We start from the raw sequence: 19805 nt of genomic DNA on the forward strand, positions 1-19805 counted from the left end.
TGCTATGTAGTTATGTCGACGAATTTGTTATTATGAACTCGAGAAGACTGAAAGGCATCAAAATTGCAGAGCTTTGGTGACTAGGTTGATGCTATATTTGATGCTACGTTTTTTTGAAAAAAATGGCTTTATTATTGGGGTCCACAAAAGACAAAAGAATTGGAAGTTAACCACACAAAAAAAAAATATCCGAATCAACTTTCTTTCGAATCAAAAGCCCACATATCTCACATTAAATGATTTGCATTTGATGCTTGCAAGTAGGACCTGCAATTATGTCGGGCCTAATTGAAGCCCGATTATATTTGAGTAGACCTTATAATAACAAGATTTGATAGTATGTGAGCTCACGAGCAACCCAAACTCGTCTTGCATGGTCTGATTGTCAGCCATAATTACAAGTAAAACAAATACCTTTTTCTCATTTATTATTTCCTATAAAAATATTTATATATCTCGAGCTATAAAGGCTCAAACATATAAAAATCACACAAAAAAAAATTGTAAAATATATATATATATATATATATATATATATATATATATATATATATATATATTTTCCTCCACTTGAAATTAAGGAGGGCCTCTCTTTTGAGTTTTCTCCCAATTCCTAATATCTATTTGGAAAGGGAAACCACACAAATTGGAATCTCAAAGATCTCACTACAAGACACGTACTTTTGTCGCTTACCATTCAAAGGAAAAACACTTCTAATGGACGTGTAAACAAACAACCTCCCTCTCTCTCTCTCTCTCTCTCTCTCTCTCTCTCTCTCTCTCTCTCTCTCTCTCTCTCTTCCCTCTTAATATATATATAACACACACAAATATATCTCTGATTTTCATTTTTCATGCAAAGAGGTGAAGAAACAACCACCATGCTTCCCAAGAATCTCAGTGCTTCTTCAAAACCAGGATTCGAGAACACTTTTTCATCAGAGATGACAAAAGCGGCTCAAAAGGGATCGAAGAATAGCAAATCCGACGAAGACTTGGCTCAGAGAAATTCTTCATCACTGCCGACTAGTAGTATAACTGCACCGACTAAAAGCGAAGGAACTGTAGAGGGTTCGAATAGCAGCGGAAGGGAGAAGCTGAGGAAGCACCGGGTTGAGGTGGCCGGTCGGGTCTGGATACCCGAGATGTGGGGCCAGGAGGCTTTTCTGAAAGATTGGATCGACTCCACGGTGTTCGATTCCAAGCTGGCGAATAGCAGTATTATGTCTGCTAGGGTTTCGTTGGTTGAAGAAGGAAGGAGACCCAATTCCACCGCATTCACAATCGAGAATAGTTGTTGATTACGATGATGAGTTTTTTCGTACCCATTATTTTTTTTCAGACCACAATAATCTGCATTCATTCATGTTTCCCCTCGTATGTTGATATTATTAAATACACATGTCTTGTTTTCAACAAGCACTAAGCTATTCAATAAACAAAAACTGCGAATTTGTTCATCAAAAACGATGAGAAGTACATGGCTTTACAACAGCTATCCCTCTGGTTTTAACTTTTAGCTGATAAAAACCGATCATCGGTAATAAATTACACAAAAAAAAAAAAAACGAGTATCCGTCTACAATAAAGGGAGATAAATCACAACTGGTGACGATCAAAAGTAGAGCTATAATTGCAGTTTCTTCTGTCCGGATGAAGAACCGAGTTCCCATATCTTAACTGTTCCGTCATCACTGGCAGATGCAAGAAGCTTGTTTCCCTGCCAAGTTAAATCAATCAAATAGAGGTAAAGATTAATTTCATAAATCTATCGAACGAAGTAATTAGCAAAAATAGGAAGAATTATTCAAATTAAATATGTTTCGGTCATCAATATATTTACCGTAGAACTCCATAGCACAGCATTTACATCCATATCATGAGCCTTCTCTTTCTTCGTAAGCAACTTGTACATAGGTCCATCAGCCTGTGTTATATTGCAAGAAAAAAGAAAAATACAAGTAAAATACTTTATAAAAATGCTATGGCAAAGTGACATAGTCAGAAAAGTGTTGAGTTTGGTTTATCTAGAGATGCATATGAACATATATCCAAGTTCGATTTTGTTTGTTTATAAAAAAATGACTATTATCTAACCATATTCCCTGCTTCGGAGCTTATTTAGACCCATTTATCATGTCACACAAGAAAGGGACACACTTGCTACATATTGTGATCAGATATGCATATAACAGATTCAAAGGAATGTCTGCATTCAGCATAAATATCGAGTATGTCTGCATTCACTTAGAGAAAAATTAAAGTGATATCAATAATTAAGTCTATACCACACTCTCTTCACTCTCGACAAATAAGCGTATAGCATCATCCGCTGCCCCAGTGCAAATTATTCCCTCCCTGTAGCATTCACAACTCGATATCAGAATAGGATAAATCCAATAAATTTATACATTTCTAAACGAAAAACAATGTGAAAAGAAAGAAGAAATAGAAAGTTTTCGTACCTTGACCAATGGACGGAAAAAATCGTCCGGTCATGATAACCAGAAAGTGTGCATAGATGCGTCCTGACAAAAGGCATCATACAACTTGTTAAGTACATGGATAGTATCACCATTGGAAAAGCTTTTAAATTCAAGAAGATAAGTTAACAATGTCATATTGATTCCTACAACAAGACCTACTGAACACAAAGTTCTGTTGTTGAATGCCATTAATTTCCTATTTTCCTTTTCCCTTAAAACTTCCTTAAACTTCGCTGTCTGACAATTGCTAATTGAACCACGTGAACATTAAATATGAATAACATATGATTATTCAGATCAAAGAATCAAAATGGCAAAACCAGACCCGAAACAAATTTAAAATCGGGAGCTTTGGCAAGAAATCAGCTCACACATTGACATGTTGCTTACCAAGGAGCATTTTCATCTCCAGACTGCATACTCATAATATCAGCACCCCATATCTTAATAGTGAGATCATCGCTGCAAAAACAAACTGATTGTATTAGGCTTAGCCTCGATACTAACATTATTTATTTTTATAGTAGCACAAGTCCTTGTTGGTGTTACTTATAAGACAACAATTAAAATGCTTCACTGATAACAAACTGGAATAAGTAAGCATAGAAACGAGAGGAAATTTGTGTATACCTGCAGGAAACCATCTTGTCTCCACTGGCATTAAAAGATAAGGCCCAGACTGTAGATGTATGCCCACTTACACAAAAGTAAAAATAGATTTTAGAACAATCTTATATAACCTCATTCAGCATGTTTGAAGTAAAATAAAAGTAATTTAACCTAGTCAAGCCATAAAAATGGAAATAACAATAACTATTCAATTGAAATTTTGCAAGATCACGTGACCAAGTTGATGTAAGAACAGTAATGGTCCATGTAACCAACGGATGACTCATCAAGATTAGGATAAACAACACATAAACCCGGTGTAACAAAGTACCGAAAATTTGGATATAAAATCAATTTTTGTTATTGCTGCTTGTGTAACTGTTCCATGCGTATCTTAAAAAACAGAGAGTGGGAGTCTAAAGTACCTGCTGGATTCATTTAGCGTTTGAACACAGTGCCAATCATCATTCCCTCCATCCTCCGCCCAGACCTGCAGCAGTAACACGACTCTTATTAAATAACCAAAAATGTTTTGTTTTTTCTTTTTTGCACTAAAATATGGTATTATACTCGAACACCAAATAAGTCGAGAGTGTAATGTTTCCATACGCAAAAAAATACCTTGATAGTGTTGTCATAGCTACACGAGAACAGGATATCCATTGACGGATGCCACTGTACCATTTTAACATCCTGAGTATGTCCTTGCAACACCGAAACACAATCAAACTCGTTGTGGGGTAACACTTCCCATATCCAAACTGATTTATCTCGCCCACAAGTTGCAAGCAGCGAGCCGGACGCATTCCAAGAGACACTTTTAACTTCATTCTCGTGACCCTATATGTCGTTTTTTTACCAATCGTTTAGCATAATGACTCGAAAAACATTACGACCTAACGAATTAAGGTCATTAATTTTGAATCACTCAAATCATAATTGAACACACAACAAAACTTCATCAATCAAACAAGATACCTCTAGAGTGGAAACACAAGTAAAATCACCGCCAACATCTTCCCATATCGCAGTGGTGGCATCGAAACTTGCTGTTGCCAATAATTTACCAGACGGCGACCAAGCGCAAGATCGAACAGTCCTATTGTGCGTATCCTCCAACACTGCCTGCATAAATGATAGCAGAATTAGAACCAATAATGCAATCAAATCAAACACGCCGCCATTTCTAATATACGCCAAACCTTCAAAATCGCAACACTAAGAATCAATTACGGCGATCAGGACAGTTTATCGAAATCATAAAACCGAAACAGAAGAGATTAGAGATGAAACCTTGCACTGGAAAGAGCCGGTAGCGGAACTCTGTTCCCAGATGCGGACGGTTTTATCACCGCTGCAGGAAGCGAGTACGGCAGGGGCGCCGTCGACTCCGGTGGTTGGTTTCCAGGCGAGACTCCAAACCCTATCGGTGTGGCCTTCGAGTTTCTGAACTTCTCTCAGCTCGAAATTCTCGTCCGCGAAATTCATTTTCGACGAATAGGAAAGATTATATATGTATCAACAAGTTGAGTTGAGGTTTCAAGCAGCGAGGTTTACGGTTGTTCTAACACGCGCCGCCGCGATTGATTGGGAAAGGAGCGTGGTGGACTCGTGCCAAGGAATATTAGCCGGCTTAGCCTAGCAGCCGGGAAGGGTAAGGATCTTTAGTGCAGGAAAATTACCTGACCAAGTCCTTGTAATGTGCGTATTTTCAACTTTGACCCTTGATCTTATCAATAATTATTGTTCTTCTCAAAACTTTGGATTTTTGACAAGGTTTAACTTTCAAAATTACATTCACATTCTATTCTCAAAAACGACAATTTTTCAGTTCATTAAGATTAAAACCCTTCATATAAGGATTTGCGATTTTCGTGTTTTTGTAAAAAGTATGTCGCAACGAGCGCGGTTACGGGTTGAAATCCATTGATTAAACTCTTATTCGAGAGTTTATTTATTTAATAAGCTCTCGACCAAAAGCACAAACTGCAACGTGCACGATTCAAGGACAACAGTATTCAAGGACAACAGTAAGCACAATAAAGCTCTCATTCAAGTGATTAATGTTAATTAAGGGAAAAAGTTTCTCTGGAAAAACGGAAACGAAATCCGATACTTATTTATGAACACTAATGCTACCAAACAGCATCGATTTCCCATTTATGTTTCATATAAATACACCATAATATTTAGAAATATCAATTTTCTTTCACCACCCTACAAAAGTTTTTTACTCACATGAGAATGATATTATTTTCATCATATTCTAACTGGCAAAAAAAATCTTCACTAGTATACAACAAAAAATCAGCATCAATAATGAATCTTCGTCAGTCATGCAAAAACCAAACTACTGAAGCAGCTTACTGCTGAGCGAGTGTGTGGGAACGAGCACCATACTACTTCACCATAAACGAACTTTTACAGCTACAGCCACCCACTGCACTTGGATTTGTAGACACCTGCACATCAAAATGACATTAAGTTTCGTAATCTAAGATGGTAAAAACCAAGAACAAGAATATCGTAAAACAAATCGAAACTTGAGAGTGATGCAGAACCATTTTTTCCCCTCATTTGAGCAATAGTAATTGTGAACTCTTACCATATGTGTTTCAATGTTTCTTGTTCTAAAGTAATAGGAAATTTCACACATGATGGGTAAACTGGCAAAATTCATGACTGTTGACATCACACAAGTATTAGACAGGCACCAGTCATAGTAATAGAGATTACCATCGCCTAATGAAATCAAGTTAGAAACAATTCACTTTACGTGAAGATACCACACTCAAAGTCTCAAGAAAGGGATAACAAGCTGTAAGGAGCACAAACACCCTGACATTTCGTACTGCAGACAGAACAACTCCAGGTGCGTCGCTACAAACAATTGAAATATAATTTTGAATGACTATAAATACGGACACATTATAAAAATATCAAAAAATAGCCACTCAAAAACGACAACTGTCAGCGCAGACTAATAACCACAGCACAGGTTATAATTAGAAAGATTGCCTATTTGCCTAAAGTAGACAAATAATTTAGCTAACTATGCAATAGGTGTTTTCATAAAAATATCATAATTCTAATCGAGTTGTAATCTCTGTAGCATGAATTTGAAATTTTAGGCTACCAAGAAGCTCACATCAACAAGGGAAGTGCAATTGTTTGGCTAGTAGAACTGTTTAAAAATAGATCAGGGAAAATGGAGGAGCCAAATAAAATTCCCCTATTACAGAGCCTATCGTCTGGTGACAGGTTTGTACAGCAGACTTATCACATAGGTTATGGTGCAGGAACTCTGAAAATAGTTAACAAAAACCTAAGTTTATTTTTAACCACTAGAAAATAACTCATCTGGAGTTTCGAGCAGGTTAGAGAGTTAGAAATTACTGATAAATGCTTGAAAGGAATTAGGTTAGCAGGTATACAACACCAAGAGATGCAGACTCAAAACAAAATAGTGTCCATTTTTTGGAAAAAAGTCGACTCAAAGCTACATATACTATGTGAGCAAAAGATAATAATCGATATTAGTTCTTGAAAATTAAGAAGAGTATAATAATTCCAGAGAATTGTTTCTTCTCTTACCCCGAGATAAACTTAACTAATGCTTCACAGGTCAAGGATGGATAGCAGCAGTATCAGACAACAATGATGATGTAAATACGTCTACTGTAACAAATAAACAGTTAGAGTGAACAAACCTGAAAGGCAGAACGAATAAGCTCCTCTACATAATCAATAGTTGCACCTTTCACGAAGTCAAAGGAAATATTATCAACCACCAGTTTAACCCCATCCTTCTCAAAAATCCTGCATAAGCACAAAATTAAGAGATGAATTTGTTTCTGGGCTCACCAAACATCATAAAAAAAATCTATTCGCATGCATTTTCTGCAAATAAACAACAAAACCAAGCAAATAACGAAATATTTCGGAAATTTAGTTACCTGTCGTCATTATTGGTTTTATCCTCAAGTGAAAAGTTATATTGAAACCCAGAGCAACCGCCAGCTTCTATGCTTAAGCGCAGCAACTTTTTACTAGGATCATCAGCTTGCAACTCTTTCATTCTCTGTATAGCATAAGTAAAGCATTGAGTTCGAAGAATACTAGTAAAATACTGCTAACATGCTGATGAATGACATCATAATTGCAAACTAAATATTAGGTTAAGGCAAAATTGTCACAACATCGGATTCACTCCATTGTTTTATGTTCGAAAACTCAGCAAACATGACCTACGAGTATCTAATAACCAAATCTCATTTGTAATATCGCCGCCCCCCTACTTTCCGTCTGTGAATTAAGTCATTTCTAATCTTAGACTACTCACTTATCTTCTTGTACATAACCTAACCTATTGAATTTTTGCTATTATGAGTGCCCATCATCGACACATCGCACGCATTTTTCACAGAGTGATATTAGTTATACAGCAGATTCAATCAATCAAAATATTTAATCTCACCAAGTACTCAAATCCCCAAACGGAAATATGTATCCAGCAAAATAAATCGGAGAAATAAGAACGCAACATAACTTGTTCAAAAAGAAATTGAAGAAAAGGGGGAGAGAAAAATTACTCGAATGCAGCCGTCGGTCATATTCACGGTCTCGGTCGACGAAGATGGAGATTCCGGCGAGGATAAATGAGCTTCGTGGAGGGCGGAGGATGAGCTCAGAAGCCTAGAATTCTGCCGGAGTCGAGCAAAAACGTAGGGCGTGAGGCGATGAATCAGTGAACGAGACGACGTCGTCATACCTTCCAACTCACCCTTCAAACATGCAATTTACCGATTGCGCAGAATCGATTGGAATAGTGATCGCCTGGCTTCGATTTTACGGAGGAAAAAAAATATTTTCGGTTTGAATTTTCTTCTCTGGTGTTTCCAGAAATGGGTTGGGTAAAATGATGGAGCTTCTTCTGCCAGACACACGACCACGTGACGGGTTACCCGAATTAGTGGTGAGGGCGGTTTATCGAACCGGGTCGGGTTATTTTTTGTAGGACAAACGTTGGCCCAACACAAATGGCCCAACAGATGAACACTGTTACTTGTTTGGGCCGGATTTGACAGTTACCAAATTGCCCTTAATAATACTTAAATGATCCTTTTTTTTTTTTTTTTTTGTTTTTTTGAGTAATACTTAAATGATTACACGAAAATCATAAAATCCCTCTTTTGGGGCCAGGGAAAAACCCTACCGAACCAAACATCTGCAATTCGTTCTACAATCCATAAACCCAAAATTTTTAGTTTGAGTGTTGCTGATCTCAATGGTGCTCAACTTGTACTGACCATTCAATTTGGTTCTAATAATCATCTGATTCTATGTTTATCAGTTCCAATTTCTTAAGAACAATTTTGGATGTTCCAAACCATGTTGTTGTTAGATTCTAATCAGAAGTGATTTGCGGCTTCGGATTAAGTGAGGTTCATTTTCCGGAGAGGGAAAAGTGATTATACGATTGCTGGAGTTCAGCATGCGTGAATGGGAGTCGGATCCGTTGTTTGCCGCTGCCGAAGTCGTTCAAGACTCAGCCGACCGGTCTCTCTGAATAAACTTGTCTTGATTTACTTTAATTATAATCTTTAGTGGTAAATGTTTGAAATGTTAGGTTATGTTTTGGGATTTTTGTATTGCACATTGGAAATTGTTTGAAATGTTCTCTTGTTTCCTGCATTGTGCTTGTCTTAAAAAATCAACTATCTGTCTGAGGTGAATTGTAGCTTAGTTAGCAGTCATGTCATCTGGCAAAATTGCTAAATGCTGGAGTGGATTTCTTGTTCGAATCTTGCTTGAAAATTTGAAATTAAATGCAAATGTATAGAGCTGCTATATAGATCTCACTTGGTTTAATGTTACTTGATCAAATTATTCTGTATGCGTATTATGGCCCGTATCCGTATTCGATCTACAACTATTCTCATTCGTTCTATCGTCACAGTGATAATAAAAACGCCACTCATTAATCTTTATGGTTTTATTCAGTATGGAGTCAATATTTCGCCATTTATTGCACGAACAAAGTCTTGTTCAAGGGGATCGTATAGATGAAAAAATCCCGAGCTCCAGCAAATATCATAGTCGTGATCTTGCTACCACTCTGGAAACAGCAAAATGGCAGGTACTGTCACTGACGAGTAAAACCAACCATTTTCTCTTTATTTATTTATTTTCTCAGCTTATCTCTTTTACTCTGTTCCTGCAGCTTGAAGACTTTGAGAGAGAGGTAAATGCATCCGCGGTAGCTGACAAATCCCAACGGAAGCAAAACGTCATCACAAGGCACCTGCAATTTATTGCGGCTATTAGAGAACAAATTGCCCGTGTTGAAAAAAGCATGAGTACTTCAGTGGGAAACTCGTTGAGGAATATGAATTTTAATGAACAAGACAGAGATGGGTTGGCATTGTTTCTCTCGGGTGGGAACCCCGTTAAACACATAGCAGATCAAGAATCAGATGATAATAATATTTTGAGAAGGTTTCTTGATCCTAATGTGTCATCAAGTTCTAAGGAAGATATTGACGAGAAGAAAACCAATGAAACTATGAGTTCAAAGGTGAATGAGATTGTGTGTGTAGAACATAAGTTGGAGGTAAGCGAGAATTGTCCGACAACAGTGGATTTGGGACCTTCATCTTCTGGTCAGGCTAACTATGATAGATACGAAGAAGGGACATGGGATTTGGAAGCTAATGAGTCGAAAGGTAAAAGTTACTCGCAGAAGAATAATCTGAGAGGTTACTATGGGAGAATTAACATTTTTGGGTCCTTGGGTAATATTATGTCGGCTCTTGAAAATCGAGCTAACAGAAGCTTAACAAAGAGGTTAAAAGACGGGGAGGAACAGAGGCAGTCTCCATCGTATAGCAATGTCCGCCTTGGCATGCTGGTAATTTCCATCAAACACCTTGTTCGATTATAGTGATTTATAGGGTTTCCACTTTTAATTTTGTCTCTGCTTATTTAAGAATTAACCCAATCGTATCGTTTAGAAATCCAGTTTATTGTCGCATCAATAACGAAGGAGAATTTTCTGTTTAGTTGAACTTAACTTCTTTCGTCTGGTTTTATTGCATATGCATGACAGATGCTGCTGTAGACTATACACCGTTGTTGGTCTAAAGTTAATGTATCTGATTACGCCTTGGAAAAACATGTTACTGGAAAATGGTTTTCTGTTATTGTTATTGCGTTTCTCCGATCATTCTTTATTGATTTTCTCGTATTCTTATGTGTTAATCCTCTCTTCGGCAGAGATACATTGCTCAACTAAGGCCAGCCTTTGGATTCAGCAATTTTCAGTTACCATGTTCATACTTATCCACTCAAGCCACACAGTCGAGTAGCTGGATTAGGTATTACAGTGAAAAATGCCAGAGATATTTACACCGCATCCAAGTTAGATATCACCCAGCGCTATCTGTACTGGCGTTTTTTCTGACACTACTATTTTTAAGTAAGTGTCGTAATATATTTGAATTCGTTTAATGCTGTAATTTTTTTTGTTCTTATTCCGGTATGATGCTTTGATATATACCGGAATAGGACAATATGTTGGGCCGATATTGTTGAACTTACCCCTTCGTATTTGCTTATGTTATCTCTTACGTGTTGTCGAAATCTCATGCAACTCGATTTTCTTTGGGCAGGTATGTTGGTTTTTTAAGGCGCGTGAGCATCATCCCCAGTTCAGTTGTTGGGCAAATTTCGTATGTCGAAATCTCGTATTTGTAACTAAATTTAAATTAGCACGGGTGAATTGTGATTAGAAATGTGGCAATATTTTCTTCGATATTATGATGCTTATTTTTATTTTTTTTAAAATTACAGGTAAACCTCGGTAAAATGATAATACCGTGGGACTGACAAATTTCTATTAAGTTAGCGAACTAATAATTTAATACGTTTTCACCGAGTCGGGACCAGAATACATTATTATTTAAGCGATGATAGTAGTTCTACCGAATATAGAAAACTAGTGAAATTGTTTAACAATTTGTGATAATATTATTGAAAGAAATAGAGTTGAAAAATTAAATTTATAGGATATGATATTATTTTGTTTATATATAAAGGTAAAAAGAACTCGAAGGGAAATATCTGCGTTATTATAATTTTGAGATATTTCAGTAATGAATAATCTATAGCCAAGCTTTTATTCATCGTTTTTTACTCTTAATTAAAACTAAATATATATACAGAAATTCATAATTAGAAATCGCAAAACCAACTCCAGAAGAAAGAACTAACGCGAAAATGCTTCTCACTAACCCTTCGATGGCAGCAACTAAAATCCCAGTTCTGAAACCCCATAGAAACAACACAGCAAAATCAATGGCGACCAATGCTAACATGAGCAACAATCGAAGAACAGCTGCACCCATTTCTGCTCTTGAATCCCGAGTTTCTCTCGTCTTCGCTCTCGCCGCTCAAACTTCGTCCGTCTCTCAACGCTGTAAGAAAGGAGATTATTAATTTATTATTATTAAATTGTTTTTTTCCATTTCGATTATTGCATTTCGACGGCGCTTTTGAAGCTTCTCACAAATTGTCCCCTTAGTTTTGATGGAGTTGGCTACTGAGGCCACAAAGTGCGTGTTTCCGAATCGGAGGTTCGAGAGCAGGAGCTTCGAGGAAGCTTTGATGTCTGGTAATTCTAAAACCCCTTTTTGAATTTCTTTTTTGTTTTTTTAAAAATTGATTGAGAAACTTATTGGTACTTATTCGTGTCTTTTTCGTTAATGTCGAAAGTTCCGGATATCGAGACTGTCGAATTCAAGGTTCTGAGACGGAACGACCAGTATGAAATCAGAGAAGTCGAGGTATTGTATGCTCTGTAATTTGAATAATTGTTGAAATAGCGTATAAGTGTATCAACAGAGCTTTTTTATTTCTTCGTATAATACGGCTTTATGTACAGTACAGTACATTCGAGGTTTTGCTTCATTTGCTTCGATCCTAGAACCGAGTACTATTTACTACATAATATCATGCACGTGTTTTTGTATCAAGAGATAATTCCATTTCTGAGTGTTTGCGTTTTGTTCTCCATGTGCGAAAAACAGTCCTACTTTATAGCCGAGACAACAATGCCTGGAAAGGGTGGATTTGATTTTGCCGGATCATCTCGATCTTTCAATGTTTTGGCTGAGTACTTGTTTGGTAAGGTATTTGAAAACTTCTGGAAACCTAAAGAGAATGATTTACTTCCGATTTTTTTTTTAGCGCTTAACATTGATTCAAATCGATGAACTCAGAATACGAAAGAGAAGCAAATGGAGATGACTACACCGGTTTTTACTCGCAGAATAGAATCCGATGGGGAGAAAATGGATATGACAACCCCGGTTATAACTAGAAAGGTAATTAAATTTTTCTATAAACAAAACTCCTAATTACGTTTGATTTGCTTGATTGCGATTTAATAAAGTTAATTTAGGTGGAAGATCAAGATAAGTGGAAGATGTCCTTTGTCATGCCCTCAAAGTACGGCGCCAATTTGCCACTGCCGAAGGATTCATCCGTGACTATCAAAGAGGTGCAGAAAAGGGTTGTTGCAGTTGTTGCATTTTCAGGTTTGTTTCGATTTTTAAACTCAATTGTACGTAATATAGACTCGATTTACACTTTGCAAAATTAAGAAAAAAGAAAGGTTGCTTGCATCACGTTATTTATTTAGTTATTAAATTCGAGGCAGGATTTGTTACTGATGAAGAAGTTGAACGCCGCGAATCAACACTTAGGGGGTTAATGAACAACGACCCGGAATTTCGCGTTAAAGAAGGCATCTCCGTGGAAGTTGCACAGGTATATCTGTCAATTAATCAACTTACATGTAGATGAAAAACTAAAAATAAATTACCAACCGACAAAATTGTTTCTCTGTAATCTTCTAACTGGATTTTTACATTTTACGATGCAGTACAATCCGCCCTTTACACTGCCTTTCAATCGTCGTAATGAAATTGCTCTTGAAGTTGAAAGGAAACGAGAGTAATAGATTCAACGTCAAATATAAATATCCGGTAAATATATCAAGACAATGCTCATTTTCTTTTTAAATGCATAGCTACAAATACAGCGTTGCTAGTTACTACTCTCTGTGCTGTACTATGTGATTCTATTGTCTCGTAACGCTGTATATATGTATATAACTATATGTACACAACATATATACACACATGTATATTTTATATATGTTCATATAAAACAATCATGTTGTGCTCTTTTTGTGTGGACATGTAAATGTTTGCTGAATATCCGTGGAATGATTAAAATGTTGGGTAAATTACGGCCAAACCCCTGAGCTAAGGTCAAATTATGAAAACACCCGTTTGTTAGGGTAAATTACGAAAACACCCCTCTTGTTTGGGTGATTAACCACCCCTCAACTATGAATCTTCTTACACGTCCACCCTTATGGTGGCAAAGTCAACAAAATATTTTAAAATTCGTGGAATTGTTCTCTAGTTTGTACTCGTTTTGTGCATTTAGTTTGTACTCGTTTTGTGCAATAATGAAGTTTATGATGCACCACAATCTGTTATTTACAAGCCAAGAGACGTATCTTATAATCATCTTGTTTCAAAATGTGGAGCTCGAATGGGGTAAAACGGGTACAAATCGGAGAATATTCCACATAATCTAGAAGATTCCACCAAATTTGACACAGCAAGAGTGGTTGGTAAGAAGATTCATAGTTGAGGGGTGGTTGTAATTACCCAAACATGACGGGTTTTTTTGTAATTTAACATTACCTCAGGGGGTTGACCGTAATTTATCCTTAGAATGTTTAGTAAAATGCATAAATTTGTTATACGTAAACAATCAAATATAAGTCTAATTCGTTTTCTCTAAAATAATGATTGTGCATTTACTTTTGTATTTCTGAAATATATACATATCTAGTAATGAAAAGATGAGTGGAATCATCTTTTAAAATGCATAATTTTGGAGAATGTCGGACCGAAATTTAAGTTCAGAGGTTCGGAAATAGATACATGCAACTATTGCTAAACAATAGCCTTCACAATCAAGCTTAAGCCTCTCACTTCATCTCGAAAGTTATGTATTATGAGAAATCGTGATTGTTGTTTATGTTAAAAGTAAAACCGGCTCTCTTTATGCTGAAAAGAGACCTTATAAATTTTAAATCCGATTTCGCTTGTGTTTTATAAAAGTAAGATAAAGCCGATGAAGGGATACATAATATTCACAGGTTGAGTTGTGAAAACAAGATAGGCCATTTTGCAGCTCTTTCTTTGAATTGGCTTACTCAAAAACACACATGGGTACGTGATTGCTCTTAAGCCGTGCCTATTTTTCTGTATCTTTTACACATGTGATGAAATAGAAAGCTTGAAAAAATCTACTTTTCTATGTTGTCTTCGGATGATCTTATCTCTCTCTCTCTCTAGAATAGACAATCTTCTCTCTCTAGAAAGCGGATACTTTAGTTAAATACGTACTAAAACTAATTTACTTCAGGGATACTTTCCAGGGCTGGAGAAAACGAAACGCCTCTGCCATTAGTACTTTCTTCTTTCTGCACCTGATTAGAAATCAAATCATCAACCGAAACCCCACCGTTAATTAGCATAGCCTGTAGCTCTTTCTTGCTAATCACAAGCTTAATCCTCACAACCGATCCAGTTGCCCGATTTTCATGATTTTCTATTACATCATCTGAAAATCGAACTGTCTTCTTCATCTTTGTCTTCGTCGCTGTTGGTGTCTTGATAGGAGGTGGTAGTGGAAGAAGATAATACAAGTGGTTTTGAACCATTTCGGTGTTTAGATGCAAGTGTTTTAGTACAGGGAGTTTATCGGATATTGCATGGTTTGAGAATTCGGATATAATTTGATGAACTTTGATCGGGGATTTGTATTCGAGGATTTTGCCGTCTGTTTTCATCACCCTCACAATCTTTTCTTCAAGAACTAGGCAGTTCCCCATACTAGTAGAGCTCTAGTTACAAGCTATATGATATGATATTACAGGCTAAGGATTATGATAATTGGCTTTTAGCTTCTAGTTTAAGGTTGTTGTGACTAGATTTGTGCGTGTAATATTTATATGGGAAATGTTATGAGGATGCCCTCGTATTTCACAAATATTACAAGAAAAACCTGTGGTCACTTTTTGGGCCCACCTTGTTGATTTTTTTTTATTTTTTTTATTTTGGTGTTATGCATCTATGGTCCTAATAACTAGGATAAATTACAATCACCCCATGAGGTAAGGTCTATCAACGAAACCCACCCCCTCCCCCCCTCATTTTTCCATAATTACACCCACCCCTTACAATTTGTAGATTTCTTACGTTAACACTCCTTTGTAGGGGGTGGATGTAAGAAATTTATAAACTATAGGGGGTTGGATGTAATTTCTAAAAAATAAGGGGTTTTTTGTAATTACACTTCATCTCAAGGAGGTGATTGTAATTTACCATAACTAGTATGCACGCCACATATATTAGCAGTTGAAATCGTTATATTGTTTTATTTTGTACTGCATACTTCATGTATATACTTAAGAAAAATTACGGACTTGTAATAAAAATCGTGATAGATGATACTAGGTCGAACTTGTTACATATAACTTACGTCCAGTGTAATTTACATCTTCTTGAAGTTAGTGGGTTAGTACATATATAGTTGGTTGCAACTCTTTTTTTTTAATTAAATTATTAAAAATATTATTTTCATGTTAAAATAGTAATATTATTTAAGGACATTCAACACGGGGTAGAGCCTAGAGGGAGAATGTGTTACGCTGTATTTTGAATAAAATAATAGTTTATATCTGCACTTAATAAGACTTGTAGTCAACGAAGAAACGTGATTCTTATTTTGTGAATTAAGTTAATTATTAGTACTTTGCTAATTAATCATCATTTGTATGGCTAAAGCAAAAGAGATTAATTGTGTGTATTCTCAACTGAATGCAAGTAAATCCACCATAAATGGAGTTACTGTTACCATAGTAGGTTTAAGTGGAGCATTGCCAAACTTTATTTATTTAATTCTTTTTTACTGCGTATTTAAAAAGAAAGTTATTAGTTAAGATCCAGTACGACCATTTGAAATATATCTCTAGTTAGTGGGGTTGACTGGGTTGCAACATTTATCTAGTAATTTATTGGATTATTTCAAATATCAAATGAATATTTGATAATATAATTTTGATAATTCAATTTTAATATTTAGTATTGAAGTTGCTCTTACATTACATTAGATAAATTCCGATTAAAAGAAATAGTAAAAGTTCATAATTATATATGTGCACTAAATAACTACACCTTCTGTGCAATAATCTGCAAACTATACGAGAGGTATGAACATAACTGAGCAAGTTATGTGCGATAAACTCGACTTGAAAAGTGTTGACAAAGAGAAAATCGATCACAAGTTGTTCGTTAGAAATTGTGCTCTCGTTACTAGGTCATCGGAGGGGGGGGGGGGGGGGGGGGGTGTTACATGCTACACGAGGTATTCGTTAACCGGTATCACTAGGTCACCCTCCTTTTAGGTAATTATTTCTGTTCTTGCAACATAGTTATATGCTAAACCCCATTATTTATTGTAGGTCGGTTGGACCTAATTGTGAAAATTACTTTTCACCTTCAAATTCTTCTTTCGTATATTGTTAGCTATGTTAAGATTCCACTTCATGGACCACTTAAGCACTATCATAATCTTTAAATTTCAGGTAGTAATTCATCTATTTTTAATTTAGTGTTTCATTCCATATTTTATATCATAAACACATGTCAGTTGTATACTATACTATATATATCCAATTTAATTGTAGGTAGAGACGTACAAAAAAAATGTGGTGGCTATTCGAGAAAAAAGAAAAAGAAATTGACCAAAAATGTAAATAAGAGAAAATGGTTGATTGTGAATTGTGATGATGGGGACCTACTTGGAATTAGTGAAATGTGGTGGGTTTAGTGCTAAATGATGTTATCAGCACGAATGCCTGATTTATGGATGTCCAATGAATTTAGGGGCAATTTGCTATAGGTCCTCCTATAAGAGATTATATGTGTTAAAATCCATCTAATAAACTCTAATTTCCAGCAATTTTTTGTATTTATAATTTGTCAAAAGTACCCCTATCAATATCTCTAGTAATATACGGTAAAATATATCTTCAAAATCAAATCCCCCATTTCTCTCCCTATTATACTGCAAATCCGAAATTCCAATTGCAAAAATCTTGAATTCGATTTCTCCCCTTATTCTTCAAACCGAAAAACTCACCACGAATTTTGAATCCTTCAAGAGGTTTTGGGTGTTTGGTCGTTTGCAGTTTTACCAGGTCGTTTGCATTTTGTCTTCGTTTCGATTTGCTGTTCAACTTTTGGGTTCTTGGTCGTTTGCAGTTTTGGGTTTGCTGCAGTTCTTGGTTCTTGGTTGTTTGCAGTTTTCGATTTGCTGCATCTTGCAGTTTTCGATTTTTGGGTTCTTGGTCGTTTGCAGTTTTCGATTTGGTCGTTTGCAGTTTTCGATTTGCTGTTCAGTCTGCTGTTCAATTTTTGGGTTCTTGGTCGTTTGCAGTTTCCTGGAATTCACTGCAAATCGCAGGCCCTAACTACGAATTTAACCCATAAACCGTTTGTTGTTTGCGAACCCAAAAACCGTTTGTTGTTTGTTAACCCAGAAATCGTTTTATTTTGCTTTGATTTTCGTTCGGTATTTGGTGTTAAAGAGGATTGTATCTACGTTTTGATGTTCGGTTTTTCAATTACCTCATAACACCAACAACGGAGGACCTCAATAGCAAAAAAAATGCTGCAAAAGCGTAAAAGGCTTGGTAAGTAACTTTTTCGCATTTATTCCAGACATTTTGGAAGAAACAATGTTATAGGTTTTTTTTTTCTCTGTGTTTTTCTGTTTTTTTCCGATGTTTTTGAGGTCTGCATGTTGAGTTCTTGTGTTGGAACATATTGTTTCTGATAATTGGGTCTGTAGATTATTGCCGTATGTAACGTTTAGGAAGTATTGCTAGTTGTTCTGTAATTTGATTATATTCGTAATTACAGTTTGCACTTTGCATCTCTTGATTGTAATTGAAGTTGTTATTTGTTGTTCGCAAATGGCAGTTTATGTTTGCATTTGATTTGCTTGTGTTATGCATTTTGTTTGCTATTAATTTGGTCTGAATTTTATCGTATCAAACATGGGGTGGACATTTTAGAAAAAAATCTCTTCCGTTTGTTGCTTCTAAAGCAAAAAGTACTTGTTTGCAACTTCGATTTGCACTTTACAAGTATTTGTAAGACCAATTCTTGTTTGCACGTGTCATGCTCTTGTGTTATGCATTGGTATGCTTTTTTTTTTCTTTGTAATCCTCGTACTGCACGGGCATTTAAATTAAAAAAAAATCAGTTCTACATGGTCGTAAGATGTACATGTTTACATGTTCTGTTTGCACTTTGCAGTTATTATTTTGAAATTGCAGTTATTGTTTGAAGTTTGTAATGAAATTTCTTGTTTGAAATTCAATTTTATGTTTAATTTGCAATTAATAAATTGTTGTTGAAGTTTGCAATTTATTGTATGTAATTGTTGTTCTAATTTTTTTTTGCAATGTGGTTTCGAAAGTTGCATTTTACTGTTGCTTATTGGTACCACATTGCATTTTGCATCCCAAATTTACAAATAGATGTATACTTCTTTTTAAGTTAACTTGGTGTGTTGTATTTGTTCATTCAACAATCACTTATATAGGAGGGAATCACGAAGTAAATGAGGCGCCATCCTCTTCGGAAAGGGAAAACTAAGAACGAATCAACTCAAGACTCATACCAGCCATCGAATGATATTGCAGAAGAAGCGACAAAACATAGAGAATTTGAAACAAAAATATTAATCAAATATTAACCATTGCAATTTTCAATTTGTTGTTTTTAGATTGTTGTTTAACATCGTACAGTGATTTTATAATTTATTTTTTAGTCATAAGTTGCAATTTGCAATTTTCTATTTTATGTTGCAATTATTTTGTTGTTCAATTTTTGTTTTGTTTTACTATTTGCTGAAGTAAAACCAGTTAAAAAATAAAATGTAATACAGATGAAATAAGAATTAAAATTCAAAATATATGATTACAAAAAAGTTGGTGATTGAAGATTGCTAATAAGATACTTGTGGAAACAAAATTAAAGAATTTTTTTTTACAATAAATGAAGAATAAATGTTTAGAATAATTGAAGACTTAAGAGAAAGAAAGACGTGAGTGAGAGAGAGAGAGAGAGGAATGTGTGGGGAGAGAGAGAAAGGAGGGTGACCGTGTGAGATGGGAGAAAGAGAGAGAGGTGGAGTGATTTGTGGGATTTGTTCCCTTAATTTCTAAAATAATTATTTATATATGAATATTAATTAAGGGTATTTATGTCTATATACTAATAATTTATTTTAATTTCTATTAATTTTATTCATTTAGGGACCTATGCCTATATTCATCTAATAGGATGGATCCCTACCTATATAAGTCCATATTAAGGGGTGTCTAGCAAATTTCCCCATGAATTTAAACAAATGATGGTTTATATTTATTTATATTATTCTTTTTACTAGAGTTTGGAAATTCGGATTATTAACGAGGCCATTGAGAAGAAAAAAAGGGGAATTAATATTGGAGGACAAAATTATGAATTTGTGAAATGTTAGAAATAAATG

At 35.5% G+C, this 19805-nt stretch overlaps 5 protein-coding genes across 5 annotated transcripts; 2 read left to right on the top strand and 3 right to left on the bottom strand.

The window, feature by feature from the left end:
* Window positions 1-1435: 1435 nt before the first annotated feature.
* EMB1345 (Transducin/WD40 repeat-like superfamily protein) lies at window positions 1436-4808 on the bottom strand. The gene is made up of 10 exons (XM_012980657.2): window positions 4389-4808; window positions 4074-4220; window positions 3717-3935; window positions 3521-3585; window positions 3117-3182; window positions 2877-2948; window positions 2466-2528; window positions 2289-2358; window positions 1844-1927; window positions 1436-1720 (listed from the first exon to the last, which is right to left on the bottom strand). Exons 1-10 carry the CDS (start codon window positions 4581-4583, stop codon window positions 1628-1630), a joined length of 1074 nt encoding a protein of 357 aa, XP_012836111.1. The 5' UTR covers window positions 4584-4808; the 3' UTR covers window positions 1436-1627.
* Window positions 4809-5178: 370 nt separating this feature from the next.
* Window positions 5179-8041, bottom strand: LOC105956765 (Iron-sulfur cluster biosynthesis family protein). The gene is made up of 4 exons (XM_012980658.2): window positions 7688-8041; window positions 7052-7176; window positions 6806-6914; window positions 5179-5557 (listed from the first exon to the last, which is right to left on the bottom strand). Exons 1-4 carry the CDS (start codon window positions 7862-7864, stop codon window positions 5495-5497), a joined length of 474 nt encoding a protein of 157 aa, XP_012836112.1. The 5' UTR covers window positions 7865-8041; the 3' UTR covers window positions 5179-5494.
* Window positions 8042-8235: 194 nt separating this feature from the next.
* Window positions 8236-10940, top strand: LOC105956766 (uncharacterized). The gene is made up of 5 exons (XM_012980660.2): window positions 8236-8654; window positions 9099-9234; window positions 9319-10005; window positions 10371-10572; window positions 10766-10940. Exons 1-5 carry the CDS (start codon window positions 8590-8592, stop codon window positions 10780-10782), a joined length of 1107 nt encoding a protein of 368 aa, XP_012836114.1. The 5' UTR covers window positions 8236-8589; the 3' UTR covers window positions 10783-10940.
* A 278-nt stretch (window positions 10941-11218) lies between these two features.
* Window positions 11219-13329, top strand: LOC105956767 (SOUL heme-binding family protein). Its single transcript, XM_012980661.2, has 8 exons — window positions 11219-11571; window positions 11677-11766; window positions 11868-11938; window positions 12182-12283; window positions 12374-12478; window positions 12556-12691; window positions 12814-12923; window positions 13039-13329. The coding sequence occupies exons 1-8, from the start codon at window positions 11373-11375 to the stop codon at window positions 13111-13113; spliced, it is 888 nt and encodes a 295-aa protein (XP_012836115.2). The 5' UTR covers window positions 11219-11372; the 3' UTR covers window positions 13114-13329.
* Window positions 13330-14335: 1006 nt separating this feature from the next.
* On the bottom strand, window positions 14336-15183 carry LOC105956768 (uncharacterized). The gene has a single exon (XM_012980665.2). The coding sequence runs from the start codon at window positions 15070-15072 to the stop codon at window positions 14590-14592; it is 483 nt and encodes a 160-aa protein (XP_012836119.2). The 5' UTR covers window positions 15073-15183; the 3' UTR covers window positions 14336-14589.
* Between the last annotated feature and the right edge of the window lie 4622 nt (window positions 15184-19805).

Source organism: Erythranthe guttata, chromosome 12 (genome assembly GCF_056151865.1).
Source record: "Erythranthe guttata isolate IM_541 chromosome 12, IM_541, whole genome shotgun sequence".
NCBI lineage: Eukaryota > Viridiplantae > Streptophyta > Magnoliopsida > Lamiales > Phrymaceae > Erythranthe > Erythranthe guttata.

Bases quoted from the DNA above. Each gene is read 5' to 3' on its own strand.
- EMB1345 (XM_012980657.2), bottom strand. From the start codon at position 4,583: ATGAATTTCGCGGACGAGAATTTCGAGCTGAGAGAAGTTCAGAAACTC. The intron at 1,928-2,288 runs GTATAGACTTAA...AATATAACACAG, and splicing joins TCGAGAGTGAAGAGAGTGTG to GCTGATGGACCTATGTACAA. The intron at 1,721-1,843 runs GTAAATATATTG...TTAACTTGGCAG, and splicing joins CTGTGCTATGGAGTTCTACG to GGAAACAAGCTTCTTGCATC.
- LOC105956766 (XM_012980660.2), top strand. From the start codon at position 8,590: ATGCGTGAATGGGAGTCGGATCCGTTGTTTGCCGCTGCCGAAGTCGTT. The intron at 8,655-9,098 runs GTCTCTCTGAAT...GGTTTTATTCAG, and splicing joins GTTCAAGACTCAGCCGACCG to TATGGAGTCAATATTTCGCC. The intron at 10,006-10,370 runs GTAATTTCCATC...TCTCTTCGGCAG, and splicing joins ATGTCCGCCTTGGCATGCTG to AGATACATTGCTCAACTAAG.
- LOC105956765 (XM_012980658.2), bottom strand. From the start codon at position 7,864: ATGACGACGTCGTCTCGTTCACTGATTCATCGCCTCACGCCCTACGTT. The intron at 7,177-7,687 runs GTAATTTTTCTC...TATGCTATACAG, and splicing joins TGACCGACGGCTGCATTCGA to AGAATGAAAGAGTTGCAAGC. The intron at 5,558-6,805 runs GTTTGTTCACTC...TTTGATGTGCAG, and splicing joins TTATTCGTTCTGCCTTTCAG to GTGTCTACAAATCCAAGTGC.
- LOC105956767 (XM_012980661.2), top strand. From the start codon at position 11,373: ATGCTTCTCACTAACCCTTCGATGGCAGCAACTAAAATCCCAGTTCTG. The intron at 11,767-11,867 runs GTAATTCTAAAA...TAATGTCGAAAG, and splicing joins CGAGGAAGCTTTGATGTCTG to TTCCGGATATCGAGACTGTC. The intron at 12,924-13,038 runs GTATATCTGTCA...TTTACGATGCAG, and splicing joins TCTCCGTGGAAGTTGCACAG to TACAATCCGCCCTTTACACT.
- LOC105956768 (XM_012980665.2), bottom strand. From the start codon at position 15,072: ATGGGGAACTGCCTAGTTCTTGAAGAAAAGATTGTGAGGGTGATGAAA.